This window comes from Ranitomeya imitator, chromosome 2 (genome assembly GCF_032444005.1).
Source record: "Ranitomeya imitator isolate aRanImi1 chromosome 2, aRanImi1.pri, whole genome shotgun sequence".
NCBI classification, from domain to species: domain Eukaryota; kingdom Metazoa; phylum Chordata; class Amphibia; order Anura; family Dendrobatidae; genus Ranitomeya; species Ranitomeya imitator.
Genome location: NC_091283.1, coordinates 758,380,718 through 758,402,718, shown reverse-complemented (window position 1 = coordinate 758,402,718; position 22,001 = coordinate 758,380,718). Strand labels below are relative to the sequence as shown.

General features: G+C 42.9%; 1 protein-coding gene across 2 annotated transcripts in view; it reads right to left on the bottom strand.

Moving 5' to 3' along the window:
• MCU (mitochondrial calcium uniporter) overlaps nucleotides 1-22,001 on the bottom strand; it is a 127,284-nt gene that overhangs the window by 17,553 nt on the left and 87,730 nt on the right. The window contains exons 2-4 of one of the 2 annotated variants that reach the window (XM_069753327.1): nucleotides 4,644-4,713; nucleotides 4,261-4,434; nucleotides 3,968-4,072 (exon numbers count right to left, since the gene is read on the bottom strand). In XM_069753327.1, the coding sequence (XP_069609428.1) occupies nucleotides 3,968-4,072; nucleotides 4,261-4,434; nucleotides 4,644-4,713 (349 nt within the window). The remainder of the gene's footprint in view (nucleotides 1-3,967; nucleotides 4,073-4,260; nucleotides 4,435-4,643; nucleotides 4,714-22,001) is intronic. The other variant, XM_069753328.1, reaches the window with a different exon arrangement.

Sequence of the window (22,001 nt, the reverse complement as noted above, 5' to 3'; positions counted from 1 at the left end):
GGTCTTGAATTAATTTAAGAAAATCACTTTTTTGGATATGTAAAATAATAAATCTGAACTGCAATCAACAGCCCACATTTGTGGGAATATTTTGAGGGTTTTCTGGTAAATCCGTTTAAGTGTACTCTTTTATGGTGAGCACTGTATAACCAAGTACTGCCCAACCTCTTTAAAGAGTAAATTAACTTTTTTTATTTAAATAATTGATTACAGCATGTGAAGTTAATAAAGTTTGCTATTCACCTCATCAGTAGATTTGGCTTTTTTCCTAGTCAAAGGTAGCCATTTTTCCTTAGCTACTTCCCTGGTTTTAGTGCTTATTCATACCAGTCCTCCGTCTCCATGTACTTGAAGTACAGATTCTATGTGGAGGGGACAGCACCTTAGGCTATGTTCACACGCTGCGGATTTTGCTGCGGATACGCAGCGTTTCCGCAGCTGCGGGTCCGCAGCGGTTTCCCATGCGTTTACGGTACCACGTTAACCTATGGGAAACGCAATTTGCAGTGCACATGCTGCGGAAAAAAATGCACAGAAACGCTGCGGATTACATTCTGCAGCATGTCAATTCTTTGTGCGGAATCCGCAGCAGTTTTGCAGCTGCTCCATAATAGAAAACCACAGTGGAATCCGCACAAAAACCGCGGTAAATCCGCAATAATTCTGCAGGTAAAAAGCCGTGCCTTTTACCTGCGGTTTTCAGAAATCCGCTGCGGACAAATCCGCAGACCTCAGTTATACGTGTGCACTTGCTCTCTAATGGCGTAGAGCAGTTATTTGGTCTTCTACATGGTACAATCTGCAGCAGAATGTTTTTCCACAGCCTCCAGAGCTCCTCTAGTTGCCATGTGGTGGATCTTGAGTTTATACCGCACGCCTCTCTCAGAGAACCATTGAAGCAATGAAAAACACTAATGGGGGAAGAAAAAAAAAAAAGAAGCTCACTGAAGCTCAAGGAAAGCGTCCTGCTGCTAATGTCACAATACTGAAGGCGAAGTGATTGCATCAAATCAAATTTAGTCCAAATTTTTGCACATTTTTATTAGCAACTTTCCTCCACTGTATATGTTTCACAAGCAGTCATGGACTGGGATACGAAGGACCCACCAGTAACCTCAATTCTGGGCCTTTGAGGACCACTGTTCAGCCATTAGCAAATATTACAGTACCCTTCATTCAAATTTCCATTCTACTACCCTGGGTCGTTTGCTTAATGATTGAGGAGATGTAGCCTTTGCCTGCACCAAACACTGCTCATGTAGGGGCCCACGGGACATTCACCAGTTCCCGTCTGCCAATCTGAGGCGCTTCACAAGTACATTTTTTGTAAACAGGCAGCTCTTTTAAACATTAAGAAATCCAAGCTATTAACCAGGTGCAAAAAAGCAGATGGTATCACAAAGCCTTAAAGAGAAACCTATTGATTCAAACAAACAAACAAGAAAAACAGGAAAATAAAAATATATCTTTTTACAGAAATCTGCTTCTTTCGACTTCTAGATTTATCACTTATTCTCAATTCCTGGGTAAAATCTGTCTTCATTGAAAACAGATGTTCACATGACTGAGCTGGGAGATGGCAGCTGGTGCTCATAATCTTCTATGGTGAAGTGTAGCTGTAGTTTCAGGAGAACTTGCAGCAGAATGTCTGCTATCTGACTTATAGGGCTTCAGACATGCAGCAATCTCAGTAATGGGGAGACCGTGGATGATTGAGGGAAGTCATCCACTTACATGCAGATAGAAGAGGTGATGTTTGAAGGGATTGGGCCGGCGCTAATTACAGTCTGGAAACACCCATCAGACCGGACAATTTCTGTACAAGTATAAAACACTTTCAAAGGTATACGGGGGCATGTCTGAGCATATAAAGGGGTTGCAGGATCCTCATTCTTATGATCTTAAAAGGTGATGGGCATAGTTTATATGCCAAAAAAAAAATGGTGTCAGGCTCCCTTTCACTGAACACAGATTTTACCCATGAATTGAGCGTGAAAGCTCACTCCAGGAGGGGAAAGAAGCAAATTTCTCTCATGAGATACAGTCATGGCCTAAGAGTCGGCACTGGTGATGAGCGAACGTGCTCGTGTAATATGTTTAAGTGCCTTTCATACTAATCCCCAAAAATGGTCCTGCCAAAATGGTTGACACCCTCAATATTTGGTTACATACCCTTTGGAAACAGTAACTGCAAATCAGTCACTTCCTATAACCATCAACAAGCTTCTTACACCTTCCAAATAGAATATTGGGCCAGTCGTTTTTTGCAAACGGCTCCAGGTCTCTCATATTTGAAAGCGCCTTCTCCCAACTGCAATTTTAAGATCTCTCCACAGGTGATCAATGGGATTTAAAGCCAAACTCATTGCTGCCACTTCAGAACTCTCCAGCGCTTTGTCTCCATCCATTTTTGGGTGCGACCGGAAGTATGTTTGGCGTCATTGTCCTGCTGGAAGATCCATGACCTAGGACACAAACCCAGCTTTCTGCCAACGAGCACTATATTGCCACCTAAAATCCTTTGGTAATCTTTAGATTTCATGATGCCTTGTGGTCAATGAACCCAGCGTCAGAGTCAGTAAAACAAGCCCAAAACATCTTTGATCCTCCACCATATTTACTGTAGGAACTCTTATTTTCTTTGTAGGTCTAAATTAGTTTTCAGTAAACGGTATAATGATGTGGTTTACCAAAAAGCTCTATCTTCAGCTCATCTGTCCACAAGACTCTTTCCCTGAAGGATTTTGGCTTACTTAAGTACATTTTAACGCTGAGGATCTGTTTATACCAAGGAAGGTGACGGGCACAAGGGGGCATTCTTTGCGTCTGGAGGAGAGAAGGTTTTCCCACCAACATAGAAGAGGATTCTTTATTGTTAGGGCAGTTAGAATCTGGAATTGCTTGCCTGAGGAGGTGGTGATGGCGAACTCAGTCAAGGGGTTCAAGAGAGGCCTGGATGTCTTCCTGGAGCAGAACAATATTGTATCATACAATTATTAGGTTCTGTAGAAGGACGTAGATCTGGGGATTCATTATGATGGAATATAGGCTGAACTGGATGGACAAATGTCTTTTTTCAGCCTTACTAACTATGTTACTATGTAACAACCTGCAGTCTAGCTTTTTTATGTCTGTCAGCAGTGGGGTCCTCCTGGGTCTCCTGCCATAGTGCTACATTTCATTCAAAAGTTAACAGATAGTTCACAGTGACCTTGACGCACATTGGGCCTGTAGGACAGCTTGAACTTGTTTGGGGCTGCTTATTCACCATCTAGGCTATCCTGCATTGCAACCTTTCATCAATTTTTCTCTACCATGCACCTTCAGGGAGATTAGCTGCAGTGCCAAGGGCTGTAAACATCTTCTGTTGCGCACTGTGGAACATCAAGATCTCTGGAAATGGACTTGTAACCTTGAGATTGTTGATATTGTTCAACAATTTTGTTTCTTAAATCCTCAGACAGTTCTTTTCTCCTCTGTTCTCAATACTTTGTGTGGCGCACACAGACACACAATACAAAGACTACGTCAACGTCTCCCCTTTTTATCTGGTTTCAGGTGTAATTTTCATATTGCCCACACCTGTTACTTGCCACAGGTGAGCTTGAACGAGCATCACATGCTAGAAACAAAGTTGTTCATCCCCAATTTTGGAATGGCGTCAACAATTTTGTCTAGCACATTTTTGGAGGGGTGTGTAAAATTATGTCCAATTTGCCTTTTTTACTCTGGGTTGTTCCAATACACACAAAAGGAAAAAAACATGAGCAACTGCAATAATTTTTGGGAAGAAATACTTCATTTTCTGAAACGATGCCAAGTGTATATTACAAAGTTCCTCAATTTGAAGTGAATGATGGATTTATGAAATAAAAAAATTAACACAGAGTTTACTTCTATAAGACAGACAGCATGTGGATCTCCAATTCTGCACCTAGAGCCCAAGATAAGAAAAGTAAAACATTACCTCTTTTTGGTGTCCGCACATCATAAATTTTATCATTTATGGACAGTTTGAAGTCATCTAGTAGAAGAACATCAATCCCTGTAGAAGAAGCTACACGGGCTCCATCTAGAAAAGAACAAAACTATGAACTCCACTGTATATATGGGTCATATCTATTAAATATAGGGAGCTTCTATTGGAAAATATGGACAAGGATAGGACTATTACAATCACTGCAATATACAAGAATGTAAAAGCTGGGCATTTTAATTGATTGAAACAATACACTGGAAGGTCAGGTACAGTAACACTGCTACCTGTGGAGTAGATTGCTACTCTGTCAATTCCTCGATCTTCATCCTGGAGCTGCTGCAGGAATATTCCCACTGAATCTGAAATGGGCTTCAAAGTAAATCGGCATTTCTCCTGGCGGGACGGGAGGCTAACGGTTATCACAGGCAACCCGTTTTGGTAAACCACAGTCACAGCTAGTAAACAAAAAAGAAAGTACAAGTCATTGCTAATTATGGTAGATCACTAGGGTAGTATATTGTTTTTAGGATTAAAATCTGAAAAATACGTATACTGTCTCTATTTTATTTTTTACATGTAATAATCCGTGTGTTTGTTAGCTTTACAGCTTATCTACAATTAGATCAATAGATGGAATAGCACTAGGCGCAATACAACTACTCACCATCAGAGGGCGATGCTGTACTGCAAAATGCTACTTTTTGGCTCAGCCATGCAGGAAGTCTCTGGTGAACCTAGAGAACAGAAGTGCATATATTAATCATGAGGGAGGTTATCCTGCAGATTTTCCTCTACTAATTAATGCCTTTAACATATTCTTAGGTCAATTTTTTTTTTTTTTTTAATAATGGATTACCAAAATTCAAAAAACATCTAAAATTATCAAATGCATATAGGGTTTTGTATTCATATATAAATATTATAATAACTAGATGGTAGCCCGATTCTAACGCATCGGGTATTCTAGATTATGTATGCGTAGTGTATTGCGCAGCCCGCGCAGCACATTGCGCAGCCCGCGCAGCACATTGCGCAGCACATTGCGCAGCACATTGTGCAGCACTTTGCGCAGCACTTTGCGCAGCACTTTGCGCAGCCCACGCAGCACATTGCGCAGCCCACGCAGCACATTGCGCAGCCCACGCAGCACATTGCGCAGCCCACGCAGCACATTGCGCAGCCCACGCAGCACATTGCGCAGCCCACGCAGCACATTGCGCAGCCCACGCAGCACATTGCGCAGCCCACGCAGCACATTGCGCAGCCCACGCAGCACATTGCGCAGCCCACGCAGCACATTGCGCAGCCCACGCAGCACATTGCGCAGCCCACGCAGCACATTGCGCAGCCCACGCAGCACATTGCGCAGCCCACGCAGCACATTGCGCAGCCCACGCAGCACATTGCGCAGCCCACGCAGCACATTGCGCAGCCCACGCAGCACATTGCGCAGCCCACGCAGCACATTGCGCAGCCCACGCAGCACATTGCGCAGCCCACGCAGCACATTGCGCAGCCCACGCAGCACATTGCGCAGCCCACGCAGCACATTGCGCAGCCCACGCAGCACATTGCGCAGCCCACGCAGCACATTGCGCAGCCCACGCAGTACATTGCGCAGCTCACGTAGTATATAGCAATGTGGGCATCATATCCCGGTTAAAAAAAAAAGAATTAAAATAAAAAATAGTTAATATACTCACCTTTCGTTGGCCCCTGGATCCAGGAAACAGTTACTGACGCTCCTCGCGCGCTCCGGTCTCAAGAGTGCATTGCAGTCTCGCGAGATGATGACGTAGCGGTTTCGCGAGACTGCTACATCATCATCTCGCGAGATCACAATGCATGGCGCGGGGAGGGGCCGACGGACCGTGAATATATAACGATTTTTTTATTTTTTTAAATTATTTTTAACATTAGATCTATTTACTATTGATGCCGCATACACAGTATCAATAGTAAAAACTTGGTCACACAGGGTTAATAGCAGCGGTTACGGAGTGCGTTACCCATGGCAAAACGCGGTCCATTACCGCCGGCATTAACCCTGTGTGAGCGGTGAGTGGAGGGGAGTATGGAGCGGGCACCAGGCACTGACTGCGGGGTGTATGGGGCGGCCATTTTCTTCCGGACTGTGCCCGTCGCTGATTGGTCGTGGCTGTTTTGCCGCGACCAATCAGCGACTTGGATTTCCATGACAGACAGAGGCCGCGACCAATGAATATCCGTGACAGACAGACAGAAGGACAGAAAGATAGAAGTGACCCTTAGACCATTATATAGTAGATAAAATACCTCATTTTACATAGGGGAGTCCCTAAACACATCAGAGCTGTTCAGGCTACAATTGCCATAAACCAGTGAAGAACCTGGAGAGGTCAATACAATTAGAAATCTATTTCGGACATCTCCTGGGGTGAAGAACAGGTACAAGCACATCTAGGACACTAGCGATGCGTCGGACACAACACTGGGTTAGCTTTGGGCTGGCCAGTAATCAGGACCATGAACCACCATTAATATTTCCTTATGGTCAAGTCTAGATGTCTGCAGCGTCCAGAGCCGCCAGAGAGCGCAGCACATCCCAAAAAATCCTAAGCCATTCTTATCTCAGGTTCGCTGCTGACTCCTTGATGAAATCGCCAAGAACAACAGACATTACTACTCCGGATCACCTTTGGACTCTGATCAGTCCTGCAATGGCTAATAATTACTAGGAATGTTGATAAATATGTAGCAGCCACTATGTATTTCCTGTTCTTTCCGTCTGCAGCATGTACGGCCAGAGATAAGCAGATGACGGTACTGGTCTGGACGATACGGGGGCTACACAAGACCAACCTCATGGTATCCCGGCATCCTACTGCTGTATTGTGTGTTAGACTAAAGTCACCCAAGACAAACCTGGTATCCCGACCTGCCACACCCGCCCTCTCCATCATACAAAGACTATCTACACAAAAGACACTAGTAAGAGACAGACAACGCCGTGGTTTCAGGGTGTGTATGATCTGGGCCACCACTGTTCATTGCCGTGCAGTATAGATCATCACTAAAACACAGGAAGAAAAGCTTTAAAGGGTCACATACAACTAAAATAGCAACAATCCATCATCGCATGCCATTTCTACTAATCCACTCAAAACAAAGGTGTACAAGGATTGAATGTACATGTTTAAGTGAAGAATAGCAGAGAAGCTACAGCCAGAAACCTCCGGTACTGGGGAAAAGGATTGGGCATGCTAAAACCCAACATGCCCAATCATTTCTCCTGAAGTCAACCATAAGAGGGGGAGGAACTGGAAATCCTAACCCTCCTACTCAAAAAGTCTTTGTGAAAATCACAAAGAAAGGATGTGATCTGACGATGATGTCATACTATACCCTTTAGCATGTGCGCGCCTGGTCCGATTCTACTGTATGTTGGACCAAAAACATACTTATAATCCGAAAATCAGTAAAGCGCAACTATCTGTCATTGTTTCGGATAAATCAGTGACCATTTCACTATGTATGAATATCTGACCGAGGCAAAAATGAATCATCTCGTCAGTCAACCAAATCAAGAGAATTACACGCCTACATGACCGTGCACAGAGGTAGCGTCAGCTTACCTCCATTCACTTCCATGGAGCGAGCCGCAGCCCACGATTGTGGGGAAGGCAGCAGACTTTCCTAAGCCTGAACAACCCTTTTTCGATTCAATGGTTCGCTTACGCGCTGTCAAACCTGTCGCCATAAATCTTATATTACGGTATTATAAATAAGGTAATATTGACGGCAGCGCTGAATTATGCCGGAGCAGAATGATAGCATTTAATAGGTTTGATGCTCGGCAATAAAGCTGGAAAATTGTCATGGGAAAACAAGCGATGAGCAGGAGGGTAAGAAGAAAAAAAACCGAAACCCTCGTCTCACCACTGCCGCACTGCACTGTGGCCGTTATACTTCTCCTTCATTAAAACAAGCCATTTATACAAAACCAACAGGCATTTCATGAGACCCGGACGCACAAAATGATTCCAGCTGCGAGGAGACGAACTATAAGCCTCTTTATATTAACATTCAGAAGGTGTTCACATGCTGCAGGAATCCCCGCTACGGGCCGCTCGTCAGTGAGGCTTCCTCCTCGGGTCTCCCACTACTCGGAAAACGATGCACTGAACGGTTCAATGTAGTCATAAAAAAATAAGTAATAATGCTGCCTGGCAAAATGAGCTGTAATGGGAAAGGGCTTGTGGAAGGAAAAATAAAAGGCTGCCATTAACCCCTTTATAGGCTTTAGATTGTAGGCTAGGGTAAGATAGTTAGAGTTTTATGTAATCAATAGAGGGAAGAGTAAACCCTAAAGGAAAAAAAAAAAGTCTAAAATGGATTATAATAAAACCAAATGCTGCAGAAGTCTATAGACCTGGATAGCAGCGCCCATACTGTATAACATTTGCTTCTCCACAAATACTACAGGCAAATAAGGAACATCGTAACATTTCTCCAATGTTTCAACCACTTTAGAAAAAAAAAAAAAATGTCAAAGACAGAGACTGCCAGCACAGAGAGGTGTCAGGTTATATAGTCCATTATACTCTATGAAGAAGGTTGAGAAAAGGGAGGAGAGGCAGCAGAGAGACAGATTGTGCTGAGCTTTCTAATGTCTTAGCCCAAAGCAGGATTCACATCTACACTGATCACTGGTGCTGCCTCTGTCGCTGTGCTAACAAAGAAATGAAGAGCAGTGACCCATGGAGGTATTGCTTAGCCTAGTGGAGACACTGTAGCAGCTTCTCCTCCCACCAGCTCAGTCACCTGGATATTAGAAATGGAGCCTGCGGAAGGGAACAATTAGTGAAAATGCAGGGCACAAGTCATAACTGCCAGCTATATAGTGTTATTTCTCATGTACTACATTTATTCTGAAAAAGTTGCTTGAAAGCGGTTCTCTCTCACATAGGATAAAGCCCTCCCTCGACCCATCCTCTGTGCCTGGCTATCACCCGATATCTCTTCTCCCTTATCCCTCAAAATTACTGGAACAACATGTCCATCTAGAACTGTCCTCCCACCTCTCCTCCTGCTCCCTCTTTGACCGGTTACAGTCTGGCTTCCGACCCCATCACTCAACTGAAACTGCCCTAACTAAAGTCACCAATGACCTACTAACTGCCAAGAGCAAGCGTCACTACTCTGTCCTCCTCCTCCTGGACCAGTCTTCTGCCTTTGACACTGTGGACCACTCCCTTCTGCTACAGATCCTCTAATCTCTTGGCATCACAGACTTGGCCCTTTCCTGGATCTCGTTATATCTGACAGACCGAACATTCAATGTTTCCCTCCCCCACACCACCTCCTCACCTCGCCCCTTGTCTGTCGGTGTTCCTCTAGGCTCTGTTCTAGGACCCCTACTCTTCTCCATCTATACCTTCGGCCTAGGACAGCTCATAGAATCCCACGGTATGCAGTATAATTTCTACACCGATGACATGCAGATCTACCTATCCAGACCTGACCTCACCTCCTTACTTACCAAAATCCCACTGTCTGTCTGCTATCTCTGCCTTCTTTTCTGCTCGCTTTCGAAAACTCAACATGGACAAAACAGAATTAATCATCTTTCCCCCATCTCACTCTTCCCCTCCACCAGACCTATGTATCAATGTCAATGGCTGTTCACTTTCCCCAGTCGAACACGCCCGATGCTTCGGGGTGATCCACGACTCTGCCCTCTCTTTCAAGCCACATATCCAAGCCCTTGCCTCCTCCTGCTGTCTCATACTCAAAAATATCTCCCAGATCCGCGCATTCCTGGACTGCGACACCACAAAAAAAAAACAACAAAAAAAAACTAGTGAATGCCCTTATCTCCCGCCTTGACTACTGCAACCACCTCCTCTCTGGCCTCCCCTCTGGCACCACTCCAATCCATCCTACACTCTGCTGCCCAACTAATCTACCTGTCTCCCCTTTATTCCCCAGCCTCTCCCCTATGCCAAGCCCTTCACTTGCTTCTTATTGCCCAGAGACTCCAGTTCAAAACCCTTAGGTTATGTTCACATTGCGATAACAGCAGCCCGTTCAACACATGCGTTAACTGGCTGCTGTTAACGCAAGTGCCGAAATGACATCGCGCTAGCGCAGATAGAGCTAGCAGATGCTCTATCTGCGCTAGCAGTGACAGACCCGGAAACGCTGCAGCCCGCGTCCCAGGGTCCGTCACTCAATGACGGCACATTGCTAGCGCACGCCCATTGTTGGCGGGCGCTAGGTATGGGTGCGACATTGGACTCAATGGTAGCGTTTACAGACTGCGTTACACCACGTTATGCCGCGGTGTAACGTAGTCAGTCTAACGGACACCAGAGACGCAGTGTGAACCCAGCCTTACAATGATATACAAAGCCATCCACAACTTGTCTCCTCCATACATCTATGACCTAGTCTCCCGGTACTTACCTACACGCAACCTCCGATCCTCTCAAGATCTCCTCTACTCCCCTCTCATCTCTTCTTCCCACAACGTCATCCAAGACTTCTCCCGTGCTTCCCCCATACTCTGGAACTCTCTACCCCAACACATTAGACTCTCGCCTACCACAGAAACCTTCAAAAAGAATCTGAAGACTCACCTCTTCTGACAAGCCTACAGCCTGCAGTCATCCTCAACCTACTGAACCGCCGCACAACCAGGTCTACCCTCTCCTAGTGTATCCTCACCCATCCCCTGCAGACTGTGAGCCCTCGCGGGCAGGGTCCGCCCTCCTTATGTACCTGTTAGTGCCTTGTTATTTGCTCATGTTTAACTTTGTCTATATTTGCCCCCTTTTCACATGTAAAGCGCCATGGAATAAATGGCGCTATAAAAAATGTATAATAATATTATTATTAGATAGTGCAGCCTGGATTCTAAATCTTTCCTGTAGAAATTGGCATAACCTACTTGTGAACATACACAAGTACGAACTCCACATACAGATTTGTGGACCCCCATACTTATAGGATTTTATAAAACATCACAGCAAAATTAAGGCTGACGTGTCAGACCCCAGTGGAGCTTATGCTTTTGAGTGTTAACTATGATTCTGTACGCAGAGAGTAGGAATTTTGCAAAGCTGAGCTTTAATATTGACAATAATTAGGCTTTAATATGACAACTTGCTTTCACGGCAATTCCCAAGATCTTTATCCAGAAAATAGGCATCTGAACTAAGACAGTTACATCAGAAACAACACGGAGCTGTAAATCCAATCACAACACTGCGGACAATATGCAGCTCCGTAAAGTCACACTTACTATAAATGAGACTACAGATCCTTCATCATAGAAATTTCCCCCATTCGAGAATCTGACAAAGCAGCTCGTCCTTTATCACGGCTGCAAGGATTTACTGGGGAGCGTCCCTGATCATGTGAGGTTACAGCACACACACCAAACAACTGTCTCCACGTTTGATGCAGATCAATATTTTTTCAATCTTTTTTTTTCAAGGTTAATTGATCTGTTCACAGCATTATAAACTCGCTCATCCACACACTCACCGGGTAATAGATCACCTATTAGTAAAGACACATCTGACAATTCGCCATAGAAGAAACCACTGCACTGAATCACCGGTTCACCAAAGATAGGGTACGTGTCCACGTTCAGGATTGCATCAGGATTTGGTCAGGATTTTATGCAGGTAAAATCCTGACCAAATCTGCACCTGAGGTCACTGGCAGGTCATCTGCGCTGTCCTTGCGTTGTTTCTGCAATGTAAGGATATGTTGCATTCTTAAAATTTCATGAAATCCCCTCCACTATGCTGTAACGTCTGGACGCTGCGTTTTTGACGCTGTGGCTCAACGCGTCAAAAATGCAGCGTTTCCTGAACGTGGAAACATACCCTTAGAGCTCGTCTAAATTAGGTCGCTTCTCACACGCCAGACATGTCCGGACCGGCTGCAGATCTCCTGACCCCAAATCAACACCCTCACATATAGCTATGAAGCTAGTGTATCCTCACCCACCCCCTGCAAACTGTGAGCCCTCGCGGGCAAGGTCCTCACTCCTTATGTACTCGTGTGCCTTGTTATCTGCTCATGTTTAATGTATTTGTCTATATTTGCCCCGTATTCACATGTAAAGCGCCATGGAATAAATGGCGCTATAAAAATGTATAATAATAATATTATAATAATAATAATAATAATAATAATAATAATAATAATGTGAGGTCAGGAGACCTGCAGATAAGCCATATATCGGAGTCCGCACTGACGCGGAAATAGCAGGTTATGATCCAACAAGTCGATCTATCATAAAAACGTAGACTCCAGGCAAGGCTCACACATTTACCATCATTTAACTGGATGATCAAAAGCAGTATGCAACATTTAATTTGGTTAAAATGATGGCCAACTAAAAAATTAAAAAAAAAAAAAAAAAAAAAAAAAACACATTAAAAGTCCGAGTTCATCTGGCGCCATTCGTGGCCATTTTAGGAAGGATTTAACACTTGTAGGAGTTCTGTTCCTACAACGTAAATCAAAGCCCGACCGCTCAATGTCAGTGTGAACCTTGGCTTACTGCACCAGTAATTGCAGTGCCCTCGTTATCAGTAGGGCACACAGAAGTTAGATCTGCCACACTACATTTCCTGAAGAGTCACCACCATCAGTGCCAATGCCCTTATCTCCGACAAACATGTGAAACCAACAGATAACAGTAAAGTGGACTACAAAAGCAATAAAAACTGAATGACAACGAATATGTTATGACCATGGCAGTTGTCAGGGGGAAGGATATAGTGGGCAAATACTATAGTCAGTGGGTCGAAAACAAGAAAAATGAGCAAAATGTAAGGATCAAAGCTCCATGACCCAGTCATCTAACCATAAGATTATCTCCACAACCGTAGGTTATGGGGTATGGTTACAGTATGCAATTAGTCCAACCAAAAGACCACCTGTGGCAGGCTCATGGGCTACAAAGGACTCAATGATGTGTGGGGAGCACAAGCCGGCCTGGTCCAAACCAACAGAAGAGCTACTATTTTGTAAACTGCACTATGCACCCATTACAATATGTGGGGACACAAGCTACAACAGAATGGAGTATAAAAAAAAGCATTGCAGTAAACCTTTACATCATGTGGACTCCTGATTGTGTGCACCACATATCAGGAGAAGCAAACAACAGGCTGCATTACGGGAAGAGCAATTCAGAGAAAGTGTGATGCCCCATTTAAGGATCTGCTGGGAAAACTTGGTACCTGGTATTCATGGGGTTTTTCTTGAACATTACCAGCAAACCAAACAGATTAAGTACACCTCATATACAAACTGCCTCTACAGAGCGGAAGAGGACGAGCTCTATAGGGCCACCTGTTAGAAGCAGCGATCCTACTACTCACTATTGACCCTTTAACGAGTCTCGCAATAGGACTTAGGAGAAAGGCCATAACGTTTCTCCTTGAGGAGAGTGAGTACACCAAATAGCTATTACCCGATCGTGGTGACCTCTTTGCGAGGGACAATGCATGGTGGCTCAGCGGATAGCACTGGGGTTCAAGTCCCACAAAGGACAGCATCTACAAGGAGTTTGTATGTTAACCCAGTATTTGCGTGGGTTTCCTCCCACTCAACAGAGATACTGATGGGGAATTTAGATTACGAAACCCATTGGGGACTGCAATGATGATGACTGAAGTTTTGTAGTATTAATGGTGCTAAATAAGTGAAAATAAATAAATTATTGAACTCTAGTGGACGCTTTTCCCCTTCAACCCATTCAGTTAACATACATGCTCAACGCAGGCTGCTACCATACATGTTTATGGTGGTTTCTGTAGAGAGGTACTGTAGATCTTGAGTTTTTGACTACTTAAAGGGGTTATCCGGGACTTTATTTTTTTTCCCTATTGGGCTACTAACTCATGGGCAGGCAGGTACTAGCTACGTGCCCGAAAAGATCTGTACTGATCCGTTGTGATTGAGCGTGGTCACAACAGTTCTTGCCAGAGATTTTCCTTCCGGTGATGCCACATTGTCAGAGCAGCTTTCTGCTCTTCTGTTCACTATATAAAGACAGCTGTCAATCAAAATTATTTCAGCAGTGTGCACCCCACCAACAGAGCAGATAAGAAAAGGTACAGCGCCTCTTGATATGAGGTCAAGAGAAGCAGGAGAGTCATCACCTGAGCCAGGAGAGATGTCTGCAGGACAAAACAAAACAGGCAAGTTGTTAGCAAATACCTGCCTGTAAGTTCTTAGCACTATAGGGAAATTAACCCAAGTCCCTGATAACCCCTTTAACCCATACTCTTGGAAATTGATCTACGGATTTAAGACAAACTCCCATTCAGCTCTACAGAAAACAATGCTAATAGTTAGATGCCTCCTAGTAGTTTAGAGATTAAAGAGACAACCGAGCTTCTAGAATTTTACAATCTGGGAACATGTGTCCCAATTCAGATAATATTTCAGTTTAATTTTACATTGCAAAAATGGGCTTCAGTTTGCGTGAAACGGCCTGTAAAGACCATCTGTGTTATGCCATGAGTGACATGAACTAATGAATAATTACTTTTACCACTGACGCCAATTAACTGTTCTCCTTTTCAAGAGGACCATGATTACCAATCTGTAAAAAGCTCACAAGTAGGCCTCCTTTGGAACACATCAGTACTTTACGAGAGGCACGCATCTCCTGTACAGGCTACACTAGAACATCTATCTGGTGGGCACAATACCGAGACGTTTGTGTTTTCACAGATCAGTAAAACATTAGTAAAGTCTCAAATTTACATAATCTCTGAGGCTGCAAAGGAGAAATCAGAGTCCATAGTTGTTTTGCTTTGAGATCCAAATTGTAGATTAAGAAAAAAAAAAAAAAAAAAAGCTTCCCTCAAGCCAGTTCCATGCTTCAATTCTTGTATTAATAGAGCTGCAGCTCTCAAAAACTGTGTCCATTATACAGAAGCCATATATGAAACTCTTTGTGCAGATACACTTTACATAGACTTCTAGGAAAACTCAGTGAAATTAATAAGAAGTTATAAACAAAGAATTAGCATGTCAGGCTGGCCAGAAGGCTTGGTGATCCAAAACTCGCAGCAAGTATTGCTGAATCAATTGATTGGCAAATTTGTATTCATTTATTGTATTTTATTTTATTTTTTTATAAATGGGTTACACATGTCCCGTCAAATTAAATGGTTACTGGCATTTCAACAAACATTGCATAATACAATAGTAAAAGCGAATATGAGAAACTTTGATATACCTTATCGGAAATTTGCTTCCACTTCATCCCCTCCCCCCACCTATGGAAATTATCATTTAATCTGAAAAACAGCTCAAATATCTGTAGGACTAAAAAAAAGCATGATGGACAGAAAGCAGAGTGAGGTTACAGCTCATATTGAAGTTTATGTACGGGAAGAGGCACTTGGCACAGTGAGACACCAAGTATTAATATGGCAGCTTTTAGAAAATATTTTTCAATTCAGTGCTGGAGGACCAGCCACACAGCTTAGTACTGCTATATAAAGTCCTCAATGCCTCTGTTTTTTAGTCTGTGCTCTGTAAGGAAAGCAGATCTGAAATTATCTCTATCTGCACTGTGTATAGGAGAAATCATAACAGCTGGTCTACACCCACCAAGTCAGAAACAAATTAAAATTAGAAAGACAGCAGAGGAGCAAAATTGGTGAAAAATGCAAGATTGAAGACATAATGGCCAGAAATTATGTTCTTCCTCATGTACACAGCTAACTCTAAGAGGTCATCTGAAAGGACAGGTACACTTCTATTAAAGGGGTTGTCCACTACTAGGACAATCCCTCCTTAAACCAAATGTTATACCCCGGTAAAATAATAAAACCTATACTCACCTCCCGTGCCATCGCCGTTCCCGTGGTGTCGGCACTTGCTCTCTTCCACGCTGTGATGCGATGTTGCACGCGACGATGCCATCCAATCAGCGCTGGCGTCATTGTCTCCGCCTTTGTACTAACTGAATATGAAGAGTGTCTGGGCTGCAGCTGGTCCGTGGCTTCCTCTTCATGTTCAGTTTGTCCGAAGGCAGGGACAACGACGCCAGCAGTAACTGGGCACCAGCGTCACGTGTCAACACCGCATCACGACCCCGGGGCGAGCGAGTGCGAACACCGCAGGAACAACGCAGGCACGGGGGGCAAGTATTGGCTTAATTATTTTTATCGGGTCAAACATTTGGTTTAAAGAAGGGGTTGTCCTAGTAGTGCAGAACCCCTTTAAGTGTCCAGTAATGATTTCTTTTGCGTCGACACTGCAACCCCAGCGATATCAGACGTACAAAAATAACTAAAAACTAATATTTGAGCAAGAATTACTAACTCTCCAAATAGTGTTATCTGCCTGAAGCACATGATGGGTCAAATACACTGGGTTCCAAATTATTATGTAAATGATTATTTTTCTCGGATTTTCCTAAATGGTCGGTGCAAATGACAGTCAGTCTAATAAAAGTCATCACCCTTTAGATTATACATCGAATTTTATTGATGAAACCTCCCAATGATAACAGTATAATCTCCAAAATAAATAAAAACTCAAAATGCACTGTTCCAAATTATTAGTCACAGTAGAATTTCTAAACATTTGATGTGTTTTAAAGAACTGAAAATGCTCATTTGTGGAATTTGCAGCATTAGGAGGTCACATTCACTGAACAAAACAGCTATTTAACTCCAAAACCTCCTAACAGGCCAAGTTACATGTTAACATAGGACCCCTTCTTTGATATCACCATCACAATTCTTGCATCCATCGAACTTGTGAGTTTTTGGAGAGTTTCTGCTTGTATTTAGGCCCCTTAAAAAATAGTGAGGAAAGAATGGTGGTAGATGACGAGGAAAAAGCTAACATATTAAACACCTTCTTCTCCACGGTATTCACGGTGGAAAATGAAATGCTAGGTGAAATCCCAAGAAACAATGAAAACCCTATATTAAGGGTCACCAATCTGACCCAAGAAGAGGTGCGAAACCGGCTAAATAAGATTAAAATAGATAAATCTCCGGGTCCGGATGGCATACACCCACGAGTACTAAGGGAACTAAGTAATGTAATAGATAAACCATTATTTCTTATTTTTAGTGACTCTATAGCGACAGGGTCTGTTCCGCAGGATTGGCGCATAGCAAATGTGGTGCCAATATTCAAAAAGGGCTCTAAAAGTGAACCTGGAAATTATAGGCCAGTAAGTCTAACCTCTATTGTTGGTAAAATATTTGAAGGGTTTCTGAGGGATGTTATTCTGGATTATCTCAATGAGAATAACTGTTTAACTCCATATCAGCATGGGTTTATGAGAAATCGCTCCTGTCAAACCAATCTAATCAGTTTTTATGAAGAGGTAAGCTATAGGCTGGACCACGGTGAGTCATTGGACATGGTATATCTCGATTTTTCCAAAGCGTTTGATACCGTGCCGCACAAGAGGTTGGTACACAAAATGAGAATGCTTGGTCTGGGGGAAAATGTGTGTAAATGGGTTAGTAACTGGCTTAGTGATAGAAAGCAGAGGGTGGTTATAAATGGTATAGTCTCTAACTGGGTCGCTGTGACCAGTGGGGTACCGCAGGGGTCAGTATTGGGACCTGTTCTCTTGAACATATTCATTACTGATCTGGTAGAAGGTTTACACAGTAAAATATCGATATTTGCAGATGATACAAAACTATGTAAAGCAGTTAATACAAGAGAAGATAGTATTCTGCTACAGATGGATCTGGATAAGTTGGAAACTTGGGCTGAAAGGTGGCAGATGAGGTTTAACAATGATAAATGTAAGGTTATACACATGTGAAGAAGGAATCAATATCACCATTACACACTGAATGGGAAACCACTGGGTAAATCTGACAGGGAGAAGGACTTGGGGATCCTAGTTAATGATAAACTTACCTGGAGCAGCCAGTGCCAGGCAGCAGCTGCCAAGGCAAACAGGATCATGGGGTGCATTAAAAGAGGTCTGGATACACATGATGAGAGCATTATACTGCCTCTGTACAAATCCCTAGTTAGACCGCACATGGAGTACTGTGTCCAGTTTTGGGCACCGGTGCTCAGGAAGGATATAATGGAACTAGAGAGAGTACAAAGGAGGGCAACAAAATTAATAAAGGGGATGGGAGAACTACAATACCCAGATAGATTAGCGAAATTAGGATTATTTAGTCTAGAAAAAAGACGACTGAGGGGCGATGTAATAACCATGTATAAGTATATAAGGGGACAATACAAATATCTCGCTGAGGATCTGTTTATACCAAGGAAGGTGACGTGCACAAGGGGGCATTCTTTGCGTCTGGAGGAGAAAAGGTTTTTCCACCAACATAGAAGAGGATTCTTTACTGTTAGGGCAGTGAGAATCTGGAATTGCTTGCCTGAGGAGGTGGTGATGGCGAACTCAGTCGAGGGGTTCAAGAGAGGCCTGGATGTCTTCCTGGAGCAGAACAATATTGTATCATACAATTATTAGGTTCTGTAGAAGGACGTAGATCTGGGGATTTATTATGATGGAATATAGGCTGAACTGGATGGACAAATGTCTTTTTTCGGCCTTACTAACTATGTTACTATGTTACTATTTATTTGCATGAAGTCAGAATCCCCTCCCAGAGCCGCTGCCTCCCACCCTCATAGATCTTATGCTTGATGATTCTCCAAAGGTTTTCTATAGGGCTGAGGTCTGGGGAAGATGGTGGCCACACCATGAGTTTATCTCCTTTTATGCCCATAGCAGCCAATGACTCAGAGGTATTCTTTGCAGCATGAGATGGGGCATTGTCATGCATGAAGATGATTTTGCTCCTGAAGGCACATTTCTGCTTTTTAGACCATGGAAGAAAGTTGTCAGTCAGAAAGTCTAAATACTTTGCAGAGGTCATTTTCACACCTTCAGGAACCTTAAACCATCCTACCAGCTGTTCCCCCGTGATTCTGGCCCAAAATGTGACTCTTCCACCTCCTTGCTGACGTCGCAGCCTTGTTGGAACATGGTGGCAATCCACCAACCATCCACTACTCCATCCATCTGGACCATCCAGGGTTACTTAACACTCATCAGTAAACAAGACTATTTGGAAATTAGTGTTCATGTATGTCTGGGCCCACTTTAACCATTTCTGCTTGTGAACACTGTTTAAGGGTGGCTGAATATTAGGTTTATGCACCACAGCAAGCCTTTGAAGGATCCTACACCTTGAGGTTAGAGGGACTCCAGAGGCACCAGCAGCTTCAAATAACTGTTTGCTGCTTTGTAATGGTATTTTGGCAGCTGCTCTCTTAATCCCATGAATTTGTCTGGCAGAAACCTTCCTCATTATGCCTTTATCTGCATGAACGCTGTGCTCTGTTTCAGTCACAAATCTCTTCATAGTATGATGACCACTCTTAAGTTTTCATGGAATATCTAATGTTTTCATACCTTGTCCAAGGCATTGCACTATTTAACGCTTTTCAGCAGCAGAGAGATCTTTTTTAGTTCCCATATTACTTGAAACCTGTGGCCTGCTTAATAATGTGGAACATAATCTTTAAGTAGTTTTCCTTTAATTAGAATCACCTGGAAAACTAATTATCACGTGTTTAATATGTATTTCAGTGATCCATTGAGCCCTGAGAGACAATACCATCCATGAGTTTATTTGAAAAACAAAAAATTAAATCTTTATGACAAAACTAATTTGCATAATAATTTGGAACACAGTGTACATTTGACACTAACCACTATTATACATTGTAAAATACATACAGCATTTATTTTCAGCAAGAGCAGTTCAAATGAATTCTAACAGGATTATTTCCATCCACATTACCACAAACACAAATATGGCTATGTGCACACGTTCAGGAATTCATGCAGAAAATTCCTGAGAATTCCGGACATTTTCTGCATGAAATCCGCAAGAAAACCGCATGCGTTTTTGCTGCGGTTTTGATGCGTTTTTGCCGCGGATTTGCCGCGGTTTTTTCCGGACACTTCCCAATGCATTTTGGAGTGGGAAATCCGCAAAAAAAACGCAAAAAGATAGAGCATGTCTGGATTTTGTGCGGTATGCGTTTTTTTTTTTGCGGAAAAAAAAAACGCATCATGTGCACAAAACATGCGGAATTCATTCTAAATGATGGGATGCTTATTGTATGCGGTTTTTTTGCGGTTTTATAGCGTTTTATCGGGAAAAACCGGGAAAAAAACCACAAAAAAACCGCAACGTGTGAACACAGCCTTAATTGTAAGCATACAAGAGTACTGTATTGTATAATGTTTATTGTGTAAATATTTATGTATCCTCACATTTTCATGTTTTGTTTCTGTAACTAAAACATCGCTTATAAGATGAGAAAATCTCAAATAAAGAGGCCTAGCAGAAAAACTGGCCTCATTGTCCATAGAAACCAAACGGAGCGGTGTTTTAATGCCATGGGCAACAAAACCTTTTCATTCCACAATGACAGATAAGACCCACTGTGTGACGGTAATGCAGGGTGTGACAAATCCAACAACAGGGCGCGCAATCAGTTCATGAATCTGCCATATTGAGATGTATTTTCCTGCTCATATTACAACCACAGTTTCCAGGACTGACAGGTTGGGACATGAGCCCTGCCATTAGCTTCAAAAGGGCCTCGTCCAATAGTAAACTATCAGTAGACAATGCAGCCAGAGCTTATCTACCAAAAAAACCATCATGTCCGACTGGTGTTCTGTACAATAGCGAATGTTTGTTGATCAGTCATTGGACAAAACCATCCCTTGTAGATTATGAGCCCTCGCTGGCAGGGACCTCTCTCCTCCTTACCAGTCGTGACTTCTATTGTTTAAGATTATTATACGTGTCTTATTACGTATACCCCTCCTCACATGTACTGTAAAGCGCCATAGAATAAAAGGCCCTATAATAAATAATAATTGGTATCAATCATTCATTATGACTAAAGTCAGTGCTGCCCATAGCAACTAAACAGATTCTGGCTTTTATCATTACAACAAAAATGTGACTAGTTCTGACCGTTCTTGTGGGAGCAGCTTTTCTGTATTCGGGTCACCATATTTTAGTGATCCTACTAAAACTGTAGATACACAAGATATTTCTGATGTGGAATTCACACACACATTCCTGCTTCATATTCTCCTCAGCTTCTTCCAGCCTACAAAGGTCTATAATGTAGGATAAGAGGTGTGCAATAGTACCTGCCACTTCATGTGGATCTACTTACTAATATATACAGATTAAGGCCACGTGCATACGCAGGGATGTGGAGTCGGTGTCCATGTTGGTGGAGTCGGCATAAAATGGACCGACTATGAAAATATATAAGAAGGGTACAGTAGTACAGTGCAGGATGTGCCGTAAATGTTGAAGAATTTGGGAAAGTTCTGAAATATCCTATAAATGACTATTCTGTTCCTGATCTAAGGATCTCTACTCTTAGTTGAGATGAATCTGTGCTGCACTTTACGCACATGCTCAGTAGTGAAGATCTACAGATCATAGGAAAAAGGCACTGGGAAGGAATGCCTGCTGCCCTGCACTCATCTCAGCACTGCTAGAGTGAACAGGAAAGCAGGATTAAGGCACGTAACTAGCTTCATTATTATATCATAAAAGTGAAGAAAAGCCTGATGTTACCATGTATGAGGGAGTCTGAGCCGGAGGTTTGGCTTACCAACTCAACAGGCCTGTGCACACGTTCAGCATTTGGTCAATATTTTACATCAGTATTTGTAAACCAAACCAGGAATGGATGAAAAATGCAAAAGTCGTGACATGTTTTTATTATACTTTGCCTTGGATTGTTCCACTCCTGATCTTACCATCAGAGTATCTCCACAACAGCAAGTTGTGTGGTACGGTCACAATGCAATTAGTCCAACCAAATGATATTCCATTTAAAAAAAAACAACAAAAAACAAACAAAAACCACACACGACAACCTGTGACAGGCTCATGGGCTACGAAGGCTGACTGGTTGCTATGGGCAAACACTGACTGTGCTT